Genomic DNA, 25,176 nt, shown 5'->3' with positions numbered 1-25,176 from the left:
GTCCAGGTCCTGCAGCCCGCTGGCTGACAGGCATCGGGCAACGCAGAGGCCTCTTCTGGCGGGGTTTTAGGCTTGGGTGTGGATCCCGGACCCGGCGAAGGCGAAGCCTTGGGCGTTCAGGGGCGCTGCAGGAACCTGAGCGCTGCAGGGACCGGAGCGCAGCTGGTGTGTGCGCACTGCGTGCAAGGCTAGGGGGAGGAAGCGAACCTCTTGGGGTTGAAAGGAACAGCCTGAACCGCAACCCTTGCTGCCCCAGCCGGCTTCTGTGAGCATCTTCAGACCCCGGCATATTTAACAGGTTGTTAGCGAACCATCATTAGTACTGAGTTATCACCTCCATTAGAATATAAAACATCCTATGCGATTTGTCTCATTCGGAATTTACTGGAGGACTCTGCCCTCTCTCACATGTTATTCCCGCTTGGGGATTTCCAGCTCCACCGCCCGCCCCCTCTTCCTCTTTTCTTCATCACCTGGGCAGTTCTTGCCCCTCAGCTTGCCCACGGCCTGAGGGTTTTGTGCGTGCTCACCTGGGCTCCTGCGTAGCTGAGAGGAGCCCAGGAATCGGCATTTTACTAGGCATCCAGGGAACCCGGAGGTGATCCATCCCTCCCTGGCCCGTGAGTTCTGGAGGGGCCAAAGGGCCGTGAGGCCCTCACAGCCGGTCCCGAAGGCTGGTGGGGTACCCAGCCTCTCAGAGCTCCGTATAGGCAGCTGGATGGGGCCTCTCTCTTCCTCCCCAACCTCAGGCCCCTGCCCTTGGCCCTGTTGGCTCCTCCCTGGGGAGGACGCCAGGCCTGGTGGGGGACTTGGGGGCCTCAGGGGAAGGGAAGGTTATCAGTGTGAGGAGGGCGTTTTCAGGACTGACCAGGCCGCCAGGACCAGCGAGTGCCCTTTTCCAGGGTGCTCAGCCCTTCTCCCCAAACCCCCGACTTCCTCTTTGCACCACTAGCCCACACTCCAGCCCCTGCCCATCATCCTCTGCAATGGTTCTTTTAAACCTTCAGATTCTCAGGTATTGAAGGTCCTAGAAGGCCCCACCCCCAGACACACTCTCAGAATGGATGGAGCAGAGGCCCTTCCCAAGGCCCCCACCCCCACCCCTCGGGCAGGCCGGATGCACTGAGGAGCCCTGGGGGGGCCGGCCCGTCCTACCCTCCACAGCCGGTGTCTCTTGCCCAGACCTCCGCTTTCCCTTTAGGGCGAAGACGTTAACCTCAGAGGTCGGTAGCTAGGGGCCAGGGTGGGAGAGGCCCGTGGATTTGGAGGAAGCGGCCCAGCTGTGGAATCACATCCTTGGCACCCGGGGCTCTTTCTTGGCGTGGGTCTGGCTCTGGGTCAGAAGTGGGCCTGCACCTCTGGCTGAGCCCTCCTTCCTTCCAGCCCCTCCTCCCTCCCTGCGGGCATCCCTGGAGTGTGGACACAGCTGCTTTGGCCAGTGCGCTCACCTGGCTCAGCAGGCAGAGCCAGTGGGGGGATGTGCCCCAAGGTTTCTGAGAACGAGCCCGAGGTGCCTTCTGCTCACAGGTGACTTGTGACTTGTGTGCCACCCTTCCCAGTCCCGAGCAGCTGTGTCGGCAGAGGGGGTCCAGTGTGGTGGGGCGGGGCGGCCGAGGTGCAGGCTCCAGTATGGGAGACTGGACGTGGGGTCCTGCCTCGGGATCTGGGCTGAGATGCAGGTGGGCGAGCGCCCCAAGTCTTTCCGGAAACTGTTAGTTACTATGTTGTCCCTCAGGGCTTTTAAAATTTTGATTTACGAAATACATTGTTTGTCTTGGTTACTGTGTTGGTGGCAGCCCCGTAAACTGTGCCTTAGGTGTGGGCCTTTCTGCCTCCACCGCCAGCCCTGCCCTGTGACCTGGAGCGAACATTTCCCAGCTGTCCACACAGTAGCGTTGCCCACTTCCCATGGCCACTGTGTGGACCTTGGGCAGCAGCAGTTGTGCCTGTCCCTCGAACGACTGGCAGTGACAGCCGGAGTGGCTTCTCTGGCAGGTGAGAGCACCCCTGCTTGTCTCCCTAGCCCCCCATGGAGAGGTCAGCTCCCCCCTTTGGCCATGGCCTTCCAACCAAAACCGGCTGTTCATGCAGAGAGGGAAGGGGCGGTGGCTGATCTCGGTCAGGCCTGGGTGCGCACTTCTTGGCTCTGCAAGCAGATGGGCTGGAGCGAGGAGCTGGATGGTTTGTGAGCTTCAAGGTCACGCTGTTCTCAGCCATTTTTGTTGGTTTGGCCCCGAGCCCCATGGAGCTCCTGCAACCAGAAAGAGAGCATGTTCTTGTCTTCCCTCCACCTCCTTCCCTCGCCCGCCTGCCGGCCAGCTCCCCAGCAGGCAGCCCGTTCCACGCGTGGTGCTCGGCCCAGGTGCTGGCAACACGGAGGCAAGGACAGAACGGAGCTCACGAAGGGCCCGGGTGCCCGTCGGTATAAATCCTCTTCGTAGATAATTTCCCATCTGTGGATTCAAGTTTATAATTTACCTGCATTTGGTTCTCAGAACCTGGAGAAAAAAAACCAATGGAGTTTTTTTTTTTAAATTCTTTAATGATTTCAAGCATCAAAGATTTCCTGAGTAAAAAGAAACGAAGGAAAAAGGCAGGTTGGGTCTGCAAGGACTGCTGGGCCAGAAGAAGGTGTGTGATCAGAGAGGCACAGGCCCCTTGGGCTCTCAGGAGGGCCCGCCGCAGTGCCTGGGCTGCGGGTCTGCTGGCTGCCGTGTGCTCTCCCTGAACCCCCAAACCTGTGCTTGCTACACCAGCACTAGCTGAGGAGCTGTGATGGGCGAACCAACAAGCCAAACCACCTCCATCTGGACCCGGGGACCGCCTGCAGGGACTGGACAGTGGCCTGTGAGTAGGGCTTCCTCCTGTGCTTCCTGGAGCCCTAGCCTGGGAGATGGCTCGAGTCTGGCTCCTTGTAACCACAGCTACCGAAACTCCTGGACAACAGCTGGACCCCAGACTCGCCCCCCTTGTCTTCTTAGAAAATTAGGAAGTATCTGGTTCTGTGAGACAAGCAGAGAGAGAGGGAGGGAGAAAGAAAGAGAGAGAGCCGCTGCAGGAGAGAGAGTGAGAGAATGGATGAGGCTTGGGATTTGGGCTGAAAAATCTGGAAACAGGCAGATTTCGGTTGGGATGCAGCCTGACAAGAAATCGGCCCTGCCAGACCGGAGCAGGCCTGGCCACAGCCTCCTCTAGTCTGGCAGGACTGCCTGCCCCCCACACCATGCCCCCAGCTTCAAGAGTGCTATTTCCAGAGGTCCCTACAAGGCTCCTGCCCCCAGGTCAGCTCTCCCTCTCCTCATCCCCCCGCCCCCTCCCCCAGTGCACACAGCAGGTGCACTGCCTCCCTCCTGCCTTGGAGGGCACTTCCAAGAATTTTAAGCCTACCAGGTGAAGGTGCAGACCAGCTGCCCCTGCCCCCAGCTCATGAGGATGGTACACATGGTCCCCTTTGTTCAGCTAAATCTCTGGTGGGGGTTGCCAGGACACCCACCCAGGGGCGGAGTGTGAGGGAATGCCCAGCAGCAGGGAGACTGGGCGCATGCCCCACCTCTGGAGTGTGGTCGGGGCACTGGGGCTGGAGGGCTCTGCTCTCCAGGGCTGCCCACCTTCGAGTTCACCACGGGGGGGGGGGGGGGGGCTGGCTCTGTGGCCTAACTTGCTGACTGAGCTCCTGCCTCCTTGGACATCTCTCTTATGTGTGTGACAGGGATGGCGGTGCCAGGAGGCTAAGACGGGGTCCCCAAAGCCCCTCCATCCAGGCTGGGACCTTCTGGAACACTACCCTGGGTCATGGGGGACATCAGAGGGATCCCAGTTGTGTGGGGGGACCTCTCCACCAGGGTCAGCATGAATGAAGACAGGCATTTGCGTTTGGCCAATGCGACAGGACACCTAAGAAGGTGGAATGAGACTGGAATCCGACCTGGGGCTTTGTGCAGGGCACAAATAATTAATGAGGAGGGACGGGCCAGGCCACGGGAGGGAAAGGCCCGGAGCCTCCTCAGCCTTGGACTTGGACTTGCCAGCGGGTGGCGCTGTAGGACAAGGAGCTGAGGGACCCTCTGTGGCCAGTGGCTTCTGGCCCAGGCAGGGAGCACCTAGAGTCCTGGATCTCCAGGAGAGGAAGAGGGTGCTGCCCCAGGGCACCTGTCTCAGCCCCAGCGGGTGCCACAGCGTGCGGTCTGCCGGCTGGGGAAGAGGCGCGGTCGGATCTACCGGGACAGGAGAGGTTTCCTCTGGCCTTTTCTGGTGAAGTCCGCCCCGTCTCCCAAGCCCAGGCCCTTGGAAAAGCAAGTCTGCAGGGGCATCTCTCTTGGGCATCGGTGCCCTTGGGAGGGTGGTCCTAATGCCAGGTCCTTCAGAAAGTTCTCTGTCCCAGTGCTCCCTCCCCCACCCCTTTCCACGTGAGATTTCAGAGCAGAAAGGTGTGTTGAGTTAAACAGATCTTTACCTTCTTTTTTTTTAAGTAAAGACTTTATGTATTTCTTTGTAGAGAGAGGGGAAGGGAGGAAGAAAGAGAGGGAGAGAAACGCTGATCGGTGGCCTCGTCCAGGGACCTGGCCCGCAGCCCAGGCAAGGGCCCTGACTGGGAATCGAACCGGCGACTTGCTTTGTGGGATGAGACCCAACCCATGGAACCACGTCGGTCAGAGCAAAATATCTTTACCTTCCTGATGCGCCCGGACAAAGAGGCCTTCCTTCCTTTGAACATCCTGCCCTTGCCCTGATCACGTGCGGGGTCTGGTCGCCCTTTCAGCTTTACTAACAGAAAATGATAATCTTGCGTATCTGCTGCTTCAAAGGGCCCGTGCTCCTCACATTGTGCGCACTCACTCTCCACCACGGCCGCTGCCTCCTTTGGCTGTAGCGAGTGCCCTGTACTGCGCCCCATCTCTCGGATGAGGTACAGAGAGGTCAGGACACTTGCTGGAGGTCACACAGAAATTACGAGGTGGAGCTGGGCTTTGAGCTCTGACCCATGGATTGGCTGCCAGGCTGGCTCGGGGGCCGGGTCTCTGTGGCTCAGCGCTCCCTGCTCTCACACAAGGGTCCCTGCTCGCTGTGGGTAAGGTGGCTTCAGGTGGCTTCAGGTGGCTTTAGCCAAGACGAGTGGGGGCGCTTGTTTCCCTCGGGCTCCTCAGGTGGAAGGAGGGGTGGGTTGGGGTCTGGGAAGGCCCTGGCTGAGCCAGGTTCCTGAGGGGGTCAGTGTATGTGGCGTTTTCCAAAAAGGGCCTTTGGGGCAGCGGCTGCCTGTGTGGGGCTGGGGCTGCTGGGGAAACTCAGGTCTCTAATCACCAGCCGCTGGGCCTGTAGGGCGCATGACTCACAGCGACACTCCTGTGGGGCTGGGGGGCGTCACCCCACAGAGGTCACTGGGCACTTCCGGCAGACCAGGCCCTTGGATCTGGGCTCTGGAGCTGAGGTTCCTGATCCCATGCACTTCCCTTCTGGAGGAGGTAGGCACGGAATGAGATCGTTGCAGAGACCAGAACGGATTGGTACGAATTTAAGGGGAGGCCGTTTCAGGGATGGCCTTTCGAGTCGGGGACTTGACTTTTGAGCTAAGATCTGAATGACAAGAAGGGGCAGGCAGGTGACAGTCTGGGGCTCGGTTGTCTCAGGCAGCGGGAAAAGCACGCAGAAGAGCCAGGGCACAAATGAGGGGCTGTGGGCTGTGGGCCGTGGGGGCAGGCAGCAGAGGCGGGGCATGAAGCCTGGGGGATGGCCCCCCGCCTATCCCACCTGGGGTCCCGGGCTGGCCAGGAGTGTGGGTATCACTTCAGGAAGGAGGGGAGCCCCCAGAGCGCGGAGGGGCTGCTCTGTGGAGACGGGCGTGAGGGCGAGGCCAGGAGCTGGTTAAGGAGCTTACTGCAGTCCCCAGAGACAAGATGGTGGGGTGGGAGGGCCCCAGAGAGGGGGTGGGACCACAGGCTTGCTGGAGGGTCAGATGTCAGAGGCAGGGAGAGAGGAGTGAAGGTTTTGGCCTCAACAGCTGGGTCCACAGCGCCCTCATTTATGAGGTGGGAAAGAGAGGGGGACGCAGGTTTGGTGGGAAAAGTCGAAGGTCTCTCTTGGGCGTGTGTGAGGCGGTTGCTCGAGCGGCAATGTCACGCGGACAGTCAGGAAGTGAGTCTGGAGTTCGGGGAGGAGTCCTCGGACTAGAAATGGGTTTGGAGATGCTGCAGGGTACCGGGCTCCGGGTGGCGCCGATGAATGCCTAGCAGGAGGCCACGCACCTCTGAGTCTCTGCCTGGCCGAGGCGTCATCTTCTCATCCGTCGTGACCTTGCTGGTTCTCAGATAAAGACACGAGAGGAGGGTGACAAATCACATTTTAATCTAAAGTAGATGAGTAGACAGTCTGTGGGAAGAAGCCAAAGAACACACAGAGAGATTGAGGTGAGAACCCCCGGGAGGCTGGTGGGCACGCTGCTCGGCCGGGGCCCTTCCAGCCCGCTGCTCGCCCAGAAGGCTGTCTTTCTAGGGGTCGGCCTGCACGGTCAGCGTTGGCGAAGCCCTCACTGGCCCGCCTGAATGACGGGGCGGCCCTCGGAGTGGGGCCTGGGGAGGTGATGCTGCTCCGGGAGACGCCAGGCATCCCAAGGACAGCGATGAAAGCTGACGTTTGCAGGGTGAACTGTGGGCTTGCTGAGCACGCGCTCGTGGCGTACAGGAGTACACGGGCGTTCTTAATGCGTCACGGGCGGAGTCTGGGGGCAACCCCTGGCCTAGAGTCTAAATTCTGCCTTATAACTTGGTGTGGTCCTATTATTGGGTGAGGGGTGGAGAAGAGCGGGTGGGTGGCCTGGGTAGGGGGCGCTGGGCATCGGTAGACTAGTGCTGGCTATCCTAAAGGGGGCGCTCTTAGCAAGGGTAGTTAACCTGAGACGAGGATCTGAGGTCCTTGTGGAAGCAGAATCCCCGTAAAAGTAGGAGAGTGTCTAATGTGAGTTGGGGCAAGAAAGGTGAGTCCTCCTGGAATTTTGTACTGCGTCTGGGAGACTTCAGGGGTGGGTGTAGTTGCCCATCCGCAGGGTCCCCTGGCGCACGGCCCGCTCTTGCCGGTGGGCTTTGAAAGCGTTCTGGCGATCGGCCTCGGTAGGGAAGGTGTCGAGGTGGGGGCCCACCTGTGGATGGGGGGCAGCGAGTCAGTGGGCTGGGTGCTCCGGGGCCCTGCCCCCTGGGGTACCCTCCCCTTCTCTCGCCTGCCCGCCCACCCAACCTACCCCTTACAGCGGTGATGAGAGAGCTGTAAGAGGGAAAGGAGTAAGGCCCGGGAGTTGGCAGTGTCCTGGAGCCGGGCGGTGACAGGCTGCCCAGGACCAGCCCAGCATGTTGTCCCCTGTCCAGCTCACTGCAGGACATGTGTGTAGTGGGCCTCATGCACATTGACGATGGCCGGAGACACCAGGCAGTGCCCCTAATAGCCAGTATCACCTTCACGTGCTGACATCCTGCCATTGAAACTCTCCACAAGCCACCCCCACCCAGAGGACCACCTGGTGCTGTCCCTCATGCTCCTTCAGGGAGAGTGACCCTGCTGTCCTCCCCTCCGGGGGGCAGCTGCCCAGGAGTCCCGGACACAGGCCGGTGAGGGAGCAGACCCAGGTAACATTTTGTCCAGTCGGTGTCTCAGCTGAGCCTCCTTCTCAGGAAGCTTGTTGGGTCACCTCCAGGGGCGTGAGAGCACCCCTTGCCAGGCTGAGTCCTTTAGGGTAACCTGTGGGGGAGGGCAGGGGGAGGAAGGTCTTGGGCCCCTTCCTCGCCCCTCCTGCACTGGGGACGCAGCAGCAGCATGAGAGCTCCCTGTCCCCGTGGAGCCGTGACCTCGAAGGGGAGCCCCTTCGTCGCCATTGTCAGAGTGGCTGGGGTGGCAGTGCAGTGGAGACAAGTGCCATCGGCTCCACCTCCCAGAGCAGGGGTCCATTCTGGGGCAGACCCTTCGGGGGACACTTTTGGCGTGAGGGACGGGCAGGGCCTAAGGGGGTATCGGGGTGTTGGCCAGGGCAGTCAGAGCCATTGACCGGGGGGGCCCAGGGGGAGGGCTGGCAGGCGGGTCCTTTGGGTTTACCCCGCTGTGTCTTCGAGGTGAAGCGGGACCCACTTCACCTCCGGGATGTTCCAGGATGGCCATAGCCCCTTGTCTAGAATTCAGGGGGCTCAGCCCCTGGGGGGCTATCGAGGCCCAGGGGGCTGCAGGCAGCTTCGGGTGAGGGCCGGTGAGGGAAGGGGGAATGGAAGAGGAGGAAGTGTGGAGCAGGAGTAGAGGAAAGGCACGGGGCAGCTCATAAGGAAAGTGTCTGCAGTCAATGCCCGAAATCGGGCCCATCACAGAGCATGGGGACCTGGGCGCCTCCCCCCGAGGAGGGGCAATGACCCTGAACCAGAGCCCGCAGCCCAGTGGTGGCTTCCTGGAGACAGCAGAGAACTGGACACGTGCCTCCTGAGGGCAGGGGCAGAGCTGATGGGACCTCCGGGTTCCTTGAGGCCGGTCTCCGAGGCCTTGCTGTGGGACACTGCCCCCTCCACTCCCCGGTGTGGGCCACTGCTGAGGGTCGAGGAGACCCATGCTTCAGGTCCTGACCCCAAATCCCGGGAACTGGGCTCAGTGTCCGGGGGCAGCAGGACCATCGGGGGCAGGAGGGCCCAGTGGAGTCCGGCTTGACTGTTCGCCACTTTGCAGATGAGAAACTGAGGCCCGGAGAGGGCTCGGTCTGGGGGTGGCCCCACAGGGGGTCCGTGGCAGACAAACTCTGTTTGAGTTCTGCCCCTGTAACCTCTAGGCGCGAAGTCCTGGATTCTTTCTGGAATATTCTCCCGCAGCTGCTGCTCATGCTGAGTCTGGATAGTTATTCCAGAATGTCAAACCAGGGTCTTCATCGCCGTGAGATGCAGACACTTTCGAGACTCTGCAGAGAGCCATGGGCCAGCTCCTCTGGGAAAAAACACACTCCACAGGCGTTAATGCAGAAAACAGTGTGGGCCGACTCTGAAGGCCCTGGGACCCTTTGCGGGGCCCTTCACAGACCCTCGGTGGCAGCATTTCCGGGAGCCATCGGAACCCCTGCCGCAGGTTCCAGACTTCCTGGGCTTGCATCTGGGTCTCCCCAGGCTTGGGCAGCCCACAGCGCCGGGACCCAGGGCTCTGTGAGTGTGAGCAAGCCACGATCTCGTTCTCAGCTTCGGAAAAGTTCCCGGCGGCTTCACGGATGTTGTTGAGAGGAGAGGAAAACGACCGGAAAACAAAACGCTTCCAGCGTACACCTCTGTGTCCCTCTGGCAAGGATGGCTTGAGTTTTGCTCTGCGACATGGTTTTCCTGATGCCTGCGGCTCCCAGGAGGCAGCTATGTTCTCTCCGTGAGGCTGGCACGCCAGTCCCTGGGGGCCTCATGGGCACCCTGCCTGCCTCCAATGCCCAGCTGGCTGGGACTCCCCGGTCGCCACAGGCCTCTGTAGCGTTCGGAGTGGCAACAGTCCCGTCCCTGGGGGCAGTCACCAGTGGCTCCTGGCAGGGCAGCGTAGCCGTGTGGTGCACATGTCTGCCGCCCCCACACGTCGGCCCTTGCAGACCCAGCGTCTTAGCCCCTAGGACCTGCGACTGTGACCTTCTTTGGAAAAGGGTCTTTGAAGAGGTATTTAAGGATGTAGAAATGAGAACATCGTGAATTATCCAGATGGACAGCCTGAGGACGAGCTTCCTCATAAGAGACAGAGGGCACCGACGCAGAGGGGCAGCCACGTGAAGATGGAGCAGAGACCGGAGCCGTGTGGCCACAGCCTGGGGGCCACCAGCAGCCACCAGGAGCTTCGAGAGGCGGGGCGGCGGTGGGTGCTGCTGATGCCGAGTGGTGCTGGTTTGGTGCAGACTCAGACAACAGCTTACCCCCCTGTGGGAGGGGTCTCTCTGGGCCCTGGACACCCCGATGCCTGAGGAGGACGGGGGAGCCCATGGAGAGCAGGCTCAGCGTGTGCCCTGGGCAGGTCTGCCCTGCGGCCGTGGCTGGGGTCCCTGGCAGCCCCCAACCACAGCCGTGTTGCAACAGCAGACTTGGGATCTGCCGGGTGCATTTCACACACGCCTCAGAGCGCCCGGTTTTGCTCCCACTTTACAGAGGGGGAGACCGGGGCCCCAAACAGGCAGAGTCGCTTGCCCCGGGTCCCACACGGTGAACCCCGAGCGGCGGGGGTCACTGCGCTGCCTCGTGATACGTGCTTATGAAACAGGCGAGCGAAAGCTGTGGCCAGAAGCATGTGGCTCCGATCCCATAGGCTCGCTCTCTGCTCCGAAAATAGCAGCTCAGCCAGAGATGAGGATCCTAATTACAAGTCAGGCCTCAAGCTGTGCGTGGTCACGACCCTGTGGACCCCCGGAGTCAAAGGCTGAGAGCTGCGGAGCAAGAAATTCCTTCGGAGACGCTTCTAAATTAAGCCGTCTGCGGTCTGTCTCCGCCTGGAGCTAAGAAATTGTAACGGCTTTGGCAGGAGACAGCTTTGCTGAATGGAGCTGAGTGGCTCTGAGGTCAATGCGGGTAAATAAGAGGCGAACGCCAGGGTCGCCAGCAGCCCCAGGGGCCGGGTGGGGCGTGGTGGGTAGGGGGCTGCCCAGGTTGGCCAAGGCGCCCGGCCTGTTTGAATGGGCGCATGAGATAAGGACGGGGTGCGTCCGCCCCCAAGGTGAGTGAGACAGGCTGGGGCGCTTGCCCACGTGGATGGCGCATGGGGGTGTGGGAGGCCACCACTAAACACACCCCACATGCAATTAATTGTTTCATGACAATTCAATAAGACTGTGGGGAACTCGACCTCCACCTGGGGGGCAGGAAGGTCTTTCTAGAGACGATGGGGTTCCCAGCCAGGGGGAAAGGGTGGGTAGAGTGTCCTAGGTGGTAGGGATCAGCCGAAGGCCTGCCATGGGAAGATGAGAAGAAATACAAGCAAGGAGATGGGCGAGGGAGGGTGGGGGAGGGATACAGAGAGAAGGCAAGGAAGGTGAGCCTTGTCGGCTCTTACACGAGATCTCTAGTCAGCGCTGCTTGCAGGGACCGTAATTCCCTCCCGGATACCAGATTGGAATACAAGACTCAGACAGCCAGGGTCGGAAAGACCCTGTGGATCACTGAACCCGTGCTCCCATTCTGCAGATGGGAAGTCCGAGGCCCGGAGGTGGGAATCGGCCTCCTAGGGTCCCCGGGAGTCTGAGGCAGAGCTGAGTCCCGCAGCCAGCTCGCCGCCTTTCCTCCAGTCCACTCCCTGCCCACCGTGGGCCCCACTCCGCCCAGACCTAGATTCTTGGATTCCCCTTCCCAATTCATTTGAAAGCGTCCACACTTTTCTGATCTACTTTCAATGAGCCAACTTTTCATTTGATTGATACCCTTCGTTTCCACGTTTTGCTGTGGACTTCATTATTTCCTTCTTTGAGTTCACTCTGTTCTTTCTTTTCTAGAATCTAGAGTTGTCTGCTCAGCTAATTACCTTTTAATCTTTCTTTTTTCTAATCTTAACATTTATGTAACACGGCATCAGCAACTATGTGCCTTCTAAATTTTCTTTTATCTCGCCTCATGAGTCTTTAGTATATTTATTTCTTTGGTTCTCCTTTCATCTAATTTCTCTCGAATTTTGTCTGGATTTCATCTTTGGTCCTTAAGTTACTTATAAATATGCTTTTAAATTTCCGGGCACTTTTGTTAGTCACATTTTGTGACCGAGTTCTCCTTTAATTTCTCTGGTGCCAAAGTGATCTGTGCAGTCGGATGTTTTGTTAACACTGGCTGAGGTTTTGCTGTTTATGCTTGTGGGGAAAGTCCGGTCTACTTTCAACGGGGCACCGTGTGTGGAACGGACCAGCGCTGTGAGACAGAGGGCACCACCGTGGTCCGGGCTGGGGGTAACACATGGCTGGGATCCTTTCCTTCACGCGTGAATTATTTCACTCCACTCATGGTGCCCCTGAGTGCCCTCCTGGGCCGGGTTCTGGGCCAGGCGTTGGGGCACCGGGAGAATTCAGAAAGCTTCCACTTGAAAACCAGAGCCACAAAACCAGTAATAAAATACAAGTCTAAAACTAACCCTTCGATTCCACTTGAGCTAAGTATTGAAAGAAGTATCAGATTCTGTAAGACCTTCTAATACGCAGGCATCAGACTCATCTTTTGGGGCCAGAGAAGGCTTCCTGGGAGAAGTGATGTACCAACAGAGGCTGGAGGGACAAGGCAGAGACGGGGAGGTGACGGCGGCCTTGGGTCCCGTGGCCACAGAAAAACAGGCAGAGGAAATGGCGAGCCGTTGGTGGAGGGGAACCGCAGCCGTGGAATACTTGGGGGTCGTAGAAATGAGTACCCCACAGAGGCACCAGCCACATGTGGCCATTTAAATTTCAAGTGACTAAAATTAAAGGTGGGTCACACTAACCGGTGGTCTTGGGTGGGGCAGACAGGGACAGTGCCACCTCCCAGGACAGGCCAGCGCTGCTCTAGGTCTCCATCAATCAGCACAGACACGTCTCCAGAGCAGTGTCTCGTGAAACCAGTTCGCTCTACAGAGTGGCCCCAAGCGCGATGCCGTTTCAACGAAGAGCTCGAAACACACGCAGCAACCCCTGTTCTGCTCAAGCACGTGTCTGACTGCAGCTAAGACAGATCTGGGGGAAAGAAAGTGCTGGAAGGCCGTGCCCGGCCTTGCCCGGGGGGGTGGGGGGACACAGGCAGCTTGGTTTCGACTTTATCTCAGGGGCGGGGGAGCAGGTGGAGGGCTCCTTCTCCATGCACGCAGTTCGGGGAGAGTCACCGTTACCAGTGCTGGTTGTGAATGGTTCCACTCTGATGACTTTGGCTGCTGCCGACCTTTCCTTGGCGTCTCCCTGTCCGGCTTTTCCTGCCTCCTAGGGCTTGAGTTCCTCTTGGTGCCTAAGGAGGTGTCCCAGACCCAGGAGTGAGACGTTGTTGGTTGTGTTCTTCTGCCTGGCGGCCGTGGCCTTGGGCTGGTGGCACAGCTTGGTCCACGCGTTAAACAATGAGTGACATCGTGCTGTCTCTTTCCTCGTCCTCGCTGCCTTCTTCCCTCGGCGGGAGGCTCGGCTGGGTGGGGACAGTAGGCAGCCATGGCACCGGGCTCCGTATGGCAGGAGGGCACTGGGTTTCCTTGGCTCTTTCTCCCCACGCACAGTGGAGGGGTGTGTATGCGCCCCAGCCACGGAGGACCCACCCTCCGCTGGGCAAGTTCAGGGGCCAAGCAGCTTCCCGTGTGCCCGATGTGTCCCACTGAAAGGGCCAGGGGGGCCAGCTGGCTGTCCGGTCCCCTCTCATGAGCCACAGGATGGCCCTTCAAAAGGACACCAAGCCTTGGCCAGATCTGGGGGCCAAGAAAGCAATAGGCAAGATTCAGAAAAAAAAGCCAGATTAAAAAAAATAAGCTGCCAAACAGCTGGAAAAAAATGACAGCTATAGAGATTTTAGTTTAGGTTTTTTTTCCCTAAGTGACAAGCGCTCAGGTGACTGGGAGAGATTTTGCTTTAAAAGATTGAGGGGCTGTCTCCTCTAATGAGGGTGCCTGGCGATTATGGATCAGTCCCGGGTCAGTGGTTCCTGCCCAGCTGGGAGCAGCTGGGGGTCAGAGGCTCCGGCACAACACGGCCCCAGGAGGGGCGTCGCCGGCCGGCGGGCTGGCCCCTGAGCTCTGATGTTGCAGGTTCAGGACTTGAACTAATTAACGAGGGCGACAGGCTCTCCTGGGACATCCGGTCCCCTAAATTGTTATTCTGCTACCGGCTCTCATTTCTCTGTGGTCCAAAAATAGACAGAGCAAGGACATGGGCCGAGGCCCTCCCTGCTGACACACGCTGTGTCGCAAAGCACATCCAGACTTGGCTGGGAAAACAAACTTCCTGTCTCTGCCTGGGTCTACTGTGAGATCTGGGGAGCCGTCCAGGTGAGGGCGTGCAGATCCCCGGCCCCCCAAGGGTGAGGGAGCCATCCTTGCCTCATGAGAAGGGGGACTGACGCTGGCCCGAGGACACCCAGCTGTGAGCGGGAAGCCTGCCCTAGGGTCCCGGCCTGAGCCCCACTGAGCAGGGCTGAAACGAAGACAGTCCCGGCTGTCTCTGAAAACGAGAATCGAGCTGCTGTTGCCAGAAGCCGCACCAGTGTCTCCTGGTCACGTCCAAAGATGAGCGAGGGCTAGTCCGCAGCGGCTGGGGTCCAGGTGGGAGAGTGGGTCTGTTTGCCGGACGCCAGTGGGTGGACTGCAGGGCCACACCCGGGGGGGGCGCTTTTCCGAGTGTCCCGAGAACCCGCTCCTTCTTCAGCTTCCAAGTGTCATAGGTTTCAGGTGAGTGAGAGTCACAGTGGACAATGGAGGGGAAACTGAGGACACGCCAGACCCTCCCCTCATCACATGAGGCCATTTCATGGTGACCAGCGATCACCTCCGCCAGCTCCAAAGACAGAATCAGGTGATGAACACCAATTTGACTAAAGTGAGCTGTTTTTATTCAAGTGGCCTGGGCCTCTTTTTTTTGGACAGCTTTTTTGAGCTATAATTCATAAAATTCCATTGGAAGATGGACATTTGGGCCCTGGCTGGTGTGGCTCAGTGGATTGAGTGCCAGCCTCCAAATCAAAGGGTCACAGGTTCGATTCCCAGTCGGAGCACATGCCTGGGTTGCAGGTCAGGTCCCCAGTAGGGGGCACACGAGAGGCAACCACACAATGATGTTTCTCTCCCTGTCTTTCCCCCTCCCTTCCCTCTCTCTAAAAAGGAATAAATAAAATCTTTTAAAAAGACGGACATTTAGGTCGTTGCCACTTTTTGCCTATTATGAGTAACGCTGCTAGGCACGGTCACGTTCACGGTTTTGTGTGGACGTGTGTGGCCATTTCTCTTGGGAGAGGAGCTGCTGGGTGAGACGGGAGCTCTGTGGTTAGCCTTTCGGGAACCTGCTACAGTGTTCTCACCAGCAACTGACGAGGCTTCACCTTTCGACACATCCTGGCCGACGCGTGCTGTACGTCCTCCGTCTCTCCAGAGTTAGCCTTATAGCGGTCCGAGTGGGCGGGAAGTGTTTCACTGGTTCTGATTCACATCCGCCTGAGGGCTAATGATGCGGAGCCCCTCACTGGTGACCTGGCTACCTTCTTTGGAGGAATGTCTATGGGTGCTCTTTGCCCACTTTAAAGGTGGCTTATTGACATTTCATTACTGAGCTGTGACAGCAATATCTGCCTGCACAGACACAGTCCCCTCCTGCTTTATGGTGTGTGAACATTCTCTCCTCTTCGGCGGGCTGCCTTTTCATTGTCCTGGTGTTGCCACTTGAAGCACTGAAGTTTTTAATTCTGATGACGTTCGATCTATCTGTTCCTGCTGAGTGGGTTCTCTTTTATGTCCTTGTGCATAAAAATCACCTTAAGGTGGCACAGAGGGACGAGGAACTTCTGGATACTGGGCAATACCGCCGAGGCGGGGCGGCGGCTTGGTCTCCCGTCAGCACTCACAGATGGCTGACGCTGTTTCTGTTCAAAAGGTGCTCAGGCACCTCCTCTGAACGAGGCTCGGGAGAAAGCACGCAGCCGTTGGTTAGCGAGGTCTGCCCTGAGCACAGGGGGACACAGGTGCCATGTTTGTGCTCTAAGAGATCAAAGGAGAGTCTTCCCAGCAACAGGGATGGAGGAGAACAGAGGCCCCCAGGAGAAGACATCCGGGCGTCCCTCTGCCCCTGGCTCCCGCCAGCCTCAGGCTGCCTCAGCGGGAGTGGTGGGGGGAGGTGAGCAGGACATGGGGGGCTGAAGCCCGTGAGCCAGGAGGTGGGCCTGGGAGCCCCTACGGACCCCCCTGGAGCCTTGATCCTCGGAGAACGGCCGGGTTTCACACAGGTGTGGGGACCAAGTCATCTCGAGGCACAGCAACATGGGCCATGCTGGAAGGAGCGGCTCTGCTTTGGAAAACCATTTGTCCTCGTGCAGGAGACAGAGTGGAGGGAGGAGGCTGGCTGGCGCTGGCTCACCGAGGGCCTGAGGACAGGGGGTGTGGCACCAGCTCTGCTGGGTGCTGAGTCCGCTCAGCTGGGGGCTGGGCCGTTCTCTGGGTTGTGGGCCTCCGAGACGCCCCCCGGGAGGCCTGGAAGCCGTCCATCCCTTTGTCATCTGGGCTTTGCCTCTCGGCTTCTCTTTGAAACACCCCAGCCCAAGGCGCAGGTCGCACTGGAAGCTGTTTTGCAGGAGCCAAAAGCAAGAGGGGAGAGGGACACCCCTTGCCTTTTCTCCCTCTCCACCTTGGAGCCCCGTCCGACACACGCATTCACACGCACCCACACACGCACGCACCCCGGGATGCAAATGGTAACCGCGGAGCCATCACTTGTGAAGCTTGACAGAAAATAATGAGAAACACTAAATCTTTTATAAGGTCAACACTCGCCTTAGCAGAGCAGCTGTCAAACAAGAAAAGAATTTAGCGCCAGAGCCGCGAAACTTCCATCGGCTCATTAAGCCCAACAGGGCCCGGGCCTGGCGTGGCGAGGAGACGGGGCCTTCCGTTTGGTGTCAGTGATTTGCGGCGGAGGCGAGAAGCAGCAGCCAGTGCCGAAGGGGCCTGGGGGGTGGCTGGGGAATCGTTAGCGCGCCAGGAGCGGCCTCAGCTCCTAATTGGAAGCATTGGGCATTATCAACGGAGGATTTGCCTCGGCTCCCTGACAGCTAGTGGGCCCAGAATGATCGCCCACTTGTCAGTGTAAAAGACCATTAAAAACAAACCGTTTTGATTTAATTGGAGACGGTGCACCGCAGGGCCAGGTGAGCAGACCCCTCAGCCCCGCTCACCCCGGCTGCCGCCTCTCTCCCTCTGTGATGGGGCCCGGGGTGGGCGGGTGTCTGTGTTTTCCAGATTTTTTGCCTTTCGAAACCTGTCTAAGCAAGGACGGGAGGGGAGCGGGAACGAGACTTCAGAGCGGCAGTGAGGGCTGTTTTCAAGGGGGCTGTCAGCAGATGCGGTGACACGCAGAGCTGCCAGGAGCAGGCCCCGTTTCTTTTCATAGCCCAGATGAGGGCGCTCTGCTGGGTGCTGTTCTTCGGGGGTCGAGGGTGGGTCCGGGAGGGTCCAGCTGCAAATGGGCAGCGGGACAGCCCAGTGGGGCGCTCACCCTGCCCACCCCACTTAGAAATACCAGGATACCCAGGGTCCTGGTAGACTCGTCTCCAGAGTGGGAGAGGGGACTTACTTTATTTTCAGCGCAGGTGAGAGCTAAGGAGGGAGTTTGTGAAGGGCACGTGTTGAGCAGACCCCTGGAGGAGGCTTTGTGGGCGGGACAGCCCCCGAGGCTTTGTTGGGCTGGTGGCCCAGCGCTTCTCCCCGGGGCAGGCCTTGGGCCGGCGCCGCCCGGCTGCCTCTTCTCAGTGAGAGAAGGCCACTTGCTCCAACATTAACCCAAGCCCCACTGGGCTCTGCCTCCAGGGCGGGGCCTCCGAGCACCGCGCCTCGGTCTGTGTGCGGCTCTTCAGTCCGACGTGGGCTCCGCGACGCAGGGCTGCATGTTTTGCATGTTGCTCCTCGGTATCAGGAACACCGTGGGCACTTGATAAATATTCATCGGGGCTTGCCGGCTCTCAGAGAGGTCTATATATTTGTCTATTAATCTCACCCCTGTCCCACAAGCGGCGATCTCATTTGCTTCCTGCCGTTTCTGCGACTAGAGGACACCTGCAAGAGCACGCAGGGCTGAAGGGGCGTTGTCGGGGACCAAGGCGGGGATGCGAAACCCACCCCCTGCAAACCTCCACTGTTCAGCCCGATAAAGGGCCAGGCTGGGGGTGGGGGCCAGGGACGGGGAGGCCCCGGACCCCTAGTGTGCCTCCAATCCCAGAGCTCCAAATTTTGCTGCTGAATGTAGACAGTGCGACTCCTTAATTACCTTCTCTGGAAATTTACCTGACAGTGCTTTCTCAGGTAGCGCTGGGTGGTTATCCGGGCCCGTGGTCCCTCGGTTGACAGAGTCTTTGATTTTGTGCTTGGCTGCAAATTAAGTCCTTTGCTGAGCCGTCTGCACAGCGCCCGTCAGTGCCTTATCGCCTATTCATTTAGGCTTTGAACAACTCCAGGCTTACTACTGGGGAGGCTGGGGACACACGCAGATGTTTGGTGTCCGTGGCCCAGTGGGGTGGGACGCACCTGGTGGGGGTTGGTGTTGTCTTTCCCCTGTTCTCTTGTCGGAATAATGAGCAGGAAGAATTTCCTCAGGTGTGTTTTAAGAAGAAACAGAACCTGTCTGTAATTGACAAGGCTGACCCTGTTCAGTCACAAATTAGAATATTAGAATGAACGATCCTCAGCTGGACAGCGAGTGCGTTCGGGCCGCATTCTGGACATTGTTCTGGGGAAATGTCAACAAGAGGCAGGACCGTCAAAGGTCTGGGGGTAACTCTACTGTTAGGGACACCGTGTAGACTCTCAACAAATCTTGGCTGGGTGGATGGACAGACAGGTGGATGGATGGACTGATGGGTGGATGGGCGGGCTAGGAGCCTGGGATAAGGCAGCGGAGCCCTTAGAAATGCACCCGAGACTCATGCATCTTAAAGCCTCTCTCCGTCTGATTTGTTCAATTCGACTTCTAGGCAGAGGAGGTGTGTTCAATATTTGTGCCTTTTCTCTTTACAAGTGACTGGGAGGGGCCTGGTGAGTTTACGTGACGTGAAGTAAGATATTCGAGGTTGGGTAAAGCAGAGACTCTGCCATCAACCCGGAGTTGCACTCCCCCCCCCGTGGGGTGGCAGCCCGAACCCTGGCCCCGTGGCGGGTGCCCGGGGTGGGGAAGACCCGAGGGCTGCTGCCCTCCCGCCATGGCAGCCCGCAGGTCCGCCTGCCAGGGTTTCCTGCAGCTGCCCCAGGAAGGGAACGTTCACACAGATGCTTGTGTTAAATGATTCAAGTGACACTCATGGGCGTCTTCAACCACAGTCGTCTTCAAAAATATGTAGAAAGGCAGTTGAAGGTGACAACTTCCTGTGACCTCGGACACAAGCAGAGAATGCAGGGGCAGAGGTCACGGCCTCTGGGTGGCCCTCGGTCACTGCAATTCGGCCTCGCTCCTCGGGACCCTCAGCACTCTGTGCCCAGAGGAACAAGCGAGCCCTGGAGACCTGTGAGGGCTCGGTGCCGGCCTCCGGGTGCTTTCGGGCTCTGACGTTGAAGGCGGGGCAGGGGCTCCGTGGGGCTCCAGAGGAGAAACACAGCCAGGAGGGGAGGACAAGAAGAGGCAAGAGTGGACTGACCTTGAGAAAGGGCTGCGTGGACCAAATCGTGTTCTCCGAGAAGTCATACCCGCAGTGGGATGGCATTTGGAGGCGGGGCCTTGGGAGGCGATTAGGGTTAGAGGACCCCGTGAGGGTGGGGCCCACCATGGGATTAGTGCCTTATCAGAGACCCCCAGACCCCTCTCTCTCCTTTCTCTCCCTCACTCTGTCTCCACCCCCTCCCCCACTCGAAGGGAAAGCCGTTGGAAAGCCAGGAACGTTGCCCCACCAGCTCTCCAGCACCCACCCAGGCCAGCACCCTGGTCTGGGCCCCCAGCCCCGGGAACTAGGAGAAGTAAATGCCTGGGGTTGAAGCCCCCCACTGTGGTGTTTTGTTCAGGCAGCCTGAGCAGATTAAGACTGAAGAGCATAATCCTGGCTTCCTTCGAAGCCCCCAGGAGCTTCCCATCGAACATGAAACTGCACTCTCCTGCCCTGGGAAATCGGCACTTCCGTTGTGACTGTGTGATGGGAGCTGAGGGCAGCTGCTCGCTGAGAATGCAGGCTTGGCGTCCCCCTGGGCCCCCCAGATCAGGGTTCTGGGGGGCCCTGGAATCTGCTGTTCAAACCTCTGCCCAAAGGAACCCCCCACACAGCCAAGTTTGAGAACCAACTGCAGGAGCCGAGCCAAAGCTCGTCCAACCCCGAAGCGTTCGCTCCTTGACCTTCCTCTTGCCCCCACTTTTTGACTAGGTGCTCAGAGGCAGTCTGGGGCCCCGAGCCTGCGGCTGTGTGGCTTCTGAGCCCACAGGTGGCGCCCTCCCTCCCAGCTCGCCTCTGCCGGATGCCTTTTGATACAGCAAGCCGGGCCCCCAATCAATGCCTTCCTTCCTCTTTAGCCTTGGGGCTAAACTACACTTGAAAAGATGCTCCTGGGTTTTAGCCAGGTCTGAAGGTTTTCAGGGCAGGGGAAAGTTGGGTTTATTGCGAGGGCTTAAATCAGCCAGAGCAGGGCTGGCCACGACCCTCCGGACACCTATAAAAGCCTGTGTTCCTGACCGCTGTCCACATTCCTTCTCAGGCCCTGCACTTAGCCACCCCCCCAGCCCCGTCCCCCCAGCCCCTGATCTCAGGTTCTTGGTATTTATCGGCCCTTGCAGGGCCTAAGGCTTGGAGGCAGCCCCCAGAGGGTGCAGGCCTCCACCCGCTCTTGGAGGCTTATTAACTGTGAACCTGGGCCACGCCTCCTCGTCTCTGAATGGCAAGACTCCCCTCTGCTGCATTGGGTTCTGCGAGTGTAGACTAGGAGGAGACTGGCCATCACAGCACCCAGCCGGGCACAGAGGAGGCGCTCGGCTATGTGCTGTCGGGGCTGTTACCCTGGCGGCCAGCTGGGAGCGCCGGCTCAGAACAGCTTCTTGGATGCCCCTCCCTCTACGCTTCCAGCCAGTCCTCCTTGGGCAAACTCCCCAATTTTGTTTTTTTGCACCACCTGAAGGCAGCATGTCCCGAGACCTCTTTGAGGAAAGGAAGGGGCCTCTTGGTTTGTGTCCTCACAGTTGTGACAGATTTCAGTGCGAATGAACCTTGAGTTAATCCAAGCGAATCACTGGAAGCTGCTTGTCTGCTGGACCCCGCAGCCGGCCGCGTGCTCGGCAGCTTTGGGCTCTGCCATTGGTGGCGGCCCCCAGTGATGGGGGCTCACACGCCAGGCAGGACACGTGGGAATGAGGGATTCGTAGGTGACACCGCGCAACTCACCCAGAGGAGGCAGAGTGAGCCCGAACCCCTCTGCAAGGCCAGGAGATTCACGTTAGATCGCGGGGGGTGGGGGCGGTTATTCCCTCGAGGGGGAGCTGGGGGAAGGAGCTGAGACCCACAGTCCCACTGGCTCCCAAAATTCAGCATGAGATTTTTGTGCTCTCTAGAGATTCAAGAACACTGTCTCTGGAGATTCAAAACATATAGCCGATGCCAAAACAAGAGGACTTTTCTCTATTTCCTGGTGATGTTGACGACAAAATGTGAAGTGTCCTCACACCCAGTGGGGGAGAAGAGCTTTCTGGATTAAACAGACCATCTCCAGGTGCTGAAAGGATTCGGGGGCCCGGTCCTGTTAGCAGCGCAGCTCCCACACCCCCCGGGATGTCTGCCGGCCTCTCTCCGCCCCAGCGCAGATGCCTGGCCTCTCTGCCCTTCCGGTAGCCGAACACAGGTCTGGCTGCCTGCTGCCAGGAAAGCCAGACCTGGGGAGGCAGGGGCTGACGGAAAGGCTCATTTGCAGGTGCCGGCCACCTGGAAGACGGGGACTCACGTCTCAGTGTCCATCTCCTGGAAGACGGGGACTCACTTCTCAAAGCCCATCTCCCCTCTCAGTGCAGGAGGAGGTTTGAATATGGAGGGAGTGGGGAACAGAACAAAGAGATCAAAGGAGGGGGTGGAAAAGCGCTCTACGTGCCCACGAGCACAGTCCATTCCGATAGGGCAAGTGGCGGTCCAGTGTGTGTCATCCTGGTTCACGTCATCCCGGCTTCTCGTCACCCTGGCTTTATGTCATTCTGGCTCCATGGTGGAAGGTCAGCAAATCTCCGGGGCTGGGATGCCAGAGGTTGGAGCCTGTGTCTTTTGAAGCTGGGTTCTCATGTGAACATCTATAGGCTACACATTGGTCCGAGTCAGCACGTACAGAAGCAACGTGAAAGGAACGGTGCAGCGGGTGACAATTTCCCACCGTTCCCAGTTTTCCACTGGTACGTTCCCAGGTCTGCCAGGAGTGACTTGGGGGCCGGACACACCTGGGCAGGAAGGGCCCACCTTTACCAGAACAGAGCGAGTCCTTTGGAGAGATGGCCGCCCCAGGGTGGACGGGCCCTGAGCCCCCCCTGGGGTTTGGCAGAGCTAACTCCTCAGCCAGCTATGATTTGCAAGAGAGCTTCAAGGCGGGGAAGAAAATCCTTTTCTGAGATTCAGCGGCTTTCGCTAATCAGCTGCAGCTCCGGTGTCTGCTTGGCTGACTGCTGATTTCCCCGCCGTCCGAGCCCTGCGCTGTCAGGGAGCCGGGGGCCCGGGAGAGCGAGGCGGGGTTAGTCGTCCACGAAGGCGGGCGTCTGAGCCGGAGCACAAGGGCTTGTAAATCAAACTGTTCGCTTAATAGCTCGGGCCATTATTCTAAAGCAGTGGGGCTGAATCGGAAAGCTGAGTGAAAAGAGTCGATTTGTTCATACTTTGGGGACTGAATGACTATGTAATGTCGGGGTATCGGCCTGTGTCGGGGAGGCGGAGTGGTGGGGTCGGAGTGGAGACATGGAGATGCTTGGGCAGCACCCCCTGCAACCATGGGCTTGGGGTCTCCAGTTATAAGGGGTGCTTGGCCACAGAGATCAGGACTCGGCAAGGCAGCTGCCGTCACTGCTACGGCAGAGCACCGGCCTCTGGCCGCCGTCACTCCTGCTGGGCCCCGAACGTAAGAAACCAGGGGTGGCCGGCAGTGTTGGGGAGCAGCCAGAGGAACTGGGCTGAAGAGGGACTTGAGCACTGGGCAAGCCCCTGTGAGGGATGCAGAGTCCCCATTCTTGAAAAACACGTAAAAGAACAAACAGCCTTGCTTATTTTGCAAAAGCTACACAAACTCCCTGTGAAAACTCAATGCGGAAGAGAGCATCCGAGAAGGCAAGACTCGGGCCCACCTCCCCCGAGCCCCCCGCTGCTGCTGCTGCTGCTGCTGCTGCGGGGAGCCCCTCCCGACACCCGCCCTGGAGCCCACTCCCCTGCGGCCACAGGAGGCTGCCTCTCTCCCAGCAGTGCGGGTCCTTTCCTCAGCACTATCCCAGTGACGCGTCAGACCCCGTTTTCCGTGGCTGCGCAACGTGTCACAGCACCGGGGACCCTCCCTCTGTGTGATGTCACGTGTGTAAGCCATCGCTTCCAGGGCGGCCCCCAGCCTTCCGCCAGGCTTGTTGGCACGGCCCTAAGTCTGTGGGGTGCCCGCCCTTTTGTCTGGGCCCGCAGCACCCGCAGCCTTTTGTTAGGAAGGAAAAAACATCTCTTTTTCTTGGCTTAGTATCAGGTGGCCGCAGGACGTGTGCTTCAGATTGGGTTGCTTTTGAGAACAGAAGGCGGAGCCGTTGGTAATTCTGCCTCCCAACAGGCGGACAGGAGGGGCACCGTGGGCAAGCCAGGGGTTCCTGTGCAGTTACCCGTCCGCCTGTCTGTCCGACCGAGCACCGTGCTTGTTGCCAGTCCCCTGCAGCCCCAGAGCAGGGGCACGTATGGGGCCGAGAACAGGGCCTAGTGCAAGGTATCCATCCAGATTTGTGAATGAATGAGTGAGGGAGTGGTCACTAGGACCACCCTCACGGCAGCTGCACTTACTGGGCCAGGCACTCGCTGGCCCTGGTGCACACGCCGACCCTGCCCTCAGTCCTAACCCACTTCACAGAAGAGGAAACAGGGTCTCAGACAGGTCAAGCCCCCTGACAGGTGGGGAGTGGCAGGGTCACCCCATGACCCAGGTCTGGCTGACCCTAGAGTCAGGAGTGCACAGGGACATAGCACACCCTTCCCTCCCTGCTGGCCGCTCGCTCTCCCTGGAAGACCCCAGCACCCCTGGGGGAGGAAGAGTGAGCCCAAGGCCACCAGGCACAGAAGGCACTGCCCTGCCCAGAGAGCCTTCCTTCCAGGGCCAGGAAGCCAGGAGTCCGCGTCTTATCCCCCAGCAGGAATCGGGGCTGCTCCCCGACAGTTCACTCGGCTTTGGGGCCGGCCCGCTCCATGCGCCCTCCAGGCCCCCTCCCCCATGGCTCCTTGACCAGTGAACTTGGGACCATGGAACCTTATGTTGGCCCCTACCTTCAAGAACTCCATTTTCAGATGGGAAACTGAGGCCCAGGGAGGTTCAGTGGCCGGTCCAGCTGGGAGCTGGCTGGTGGCACAGTCTAAACGTCTGGCAGAAAGGCCACTCGCCAGCGGTCGGCTGACCCTCCCCTCTGGGCAGTGGCAACTGCTGGTCACAGGGACCAGGAGGGGTGCTGCGGGAGGCGGCAGCCTGAGTCTTCAGGGACCCACAGGCCCGCCAGGGCACCCTGCCCTGAAGGAAATGTTGTTTCTGGGTCCCTCTGGGGCTCAGGACCCCATGAGTGCCCAGTGTCCCGCTGGGCTGCCTGGGGCCTGGGGCAGCTCCCGGGGGGCTGGCTGAGCTGAGTGGAAGCCAGCCTGCTCGGTGGCGATGGCCCAGCCTGAGGAGCGTCCACGCCTGCCCGCAGCGTTTCCGTGTGAAAGGTGTTTAATTATTTCTGACAGAGTTCAGCCTCGACATCTGTTCACGAGCGGGGAGAGTTCATTTAGGTCGTCCATCACTGTGACAGGTTCAACTTTTTTGGAAGTGCTTTTTCCTTTCATAACGGGGCCAGGGTGGGGAGGGGTGGGTGGGGGATCTGCAGCAACCGGACCAGTAGAGGCAGACAAGGACCCTCTGGGGGTGGGCCGAGGCCTCCGTGGGCGGAGGCAGCCAACCCCCCACCGGCCGCTGGGTGCAGACTCAGACAGCGGTCCCAGGGGCGCTGGGCGTTGGCACGCTCGGCTTGGAGGCTATGAAATGTTCCTGTCACTCATTCACTCACCCACTTCTTCATTCATCCCACAGACATCTGCTGACCACCCGCTCGGTGCCAGGCTCTGTGCCGGGCTCAGGGGACCGGACAGGGGACGTGGCAGGCATGGTTCTAATGGGGTCGCGTTTTACTAGGAAAGACGGACATTAAACGACTAATGACTCAGTCAGGTGCTTAATTAATGCGTGGATAGTGCGGTGCAGGGCGGGAAAGGGGCCAGTCAGCGGCAAAAGGGGATCTGCCGGGGCGGCACGGGCAGGGAGGGCAGGGGTCCCCAGGAGGCCTTCCCGCGCAGCCAGGAGAAGAGGCTCAGGCAGCCCCGGGCTGGATCCGGGTCC

General features: G+C 59.2%; 1 protein-coding gene across 1 annotated transcript in view; it reads right to left on the bottom strand.

Annotated features, from left to right (window-relative positions):
• Positions 1-6,736: 6,736 nt before the first annotated feature.
• The window catches only part of CFAP77 (cilia and flagella associated protein 77), a 97,820-nt gene continuing 79,380 nt past the window's right edge, over positions 6,737-25,176 (bottom strand). Inside the window, exon 6 of the mRNA XM_037036765.1 lies at positions 6,737-7,129. Within this exon, the coding sequence (XP_036892660.1) occupies positions 7,007-7,129 (123 nt within the window). The 3' untranslated portion in view covers positions 6,737-7,006. The remainder of the gene's footprint in view (positions 7,130-25,176) is intronic.

The sequence above is a fragment of the Sturnira hondurensis genome, unplaced genomic scaffold (assembly GCF_014824575.4).
Source record: "Sturnira hondurensis isolate 20B ecotype Veracruz unplaced genomic scaffold, ASM1482457v3 Scaffold0022908, whole genome shotgun sequence".
NCBI lineage: Eukaryota > Metazoa > Chordata > Mammalia > Chiroptera > Phyllostomidae > Sturnira > Sturnira hondurensis.
Note: the sequence above shows the minus strand (reverse complement) of the source record. Positions and strands in the feature narration are given on the sequence as shown.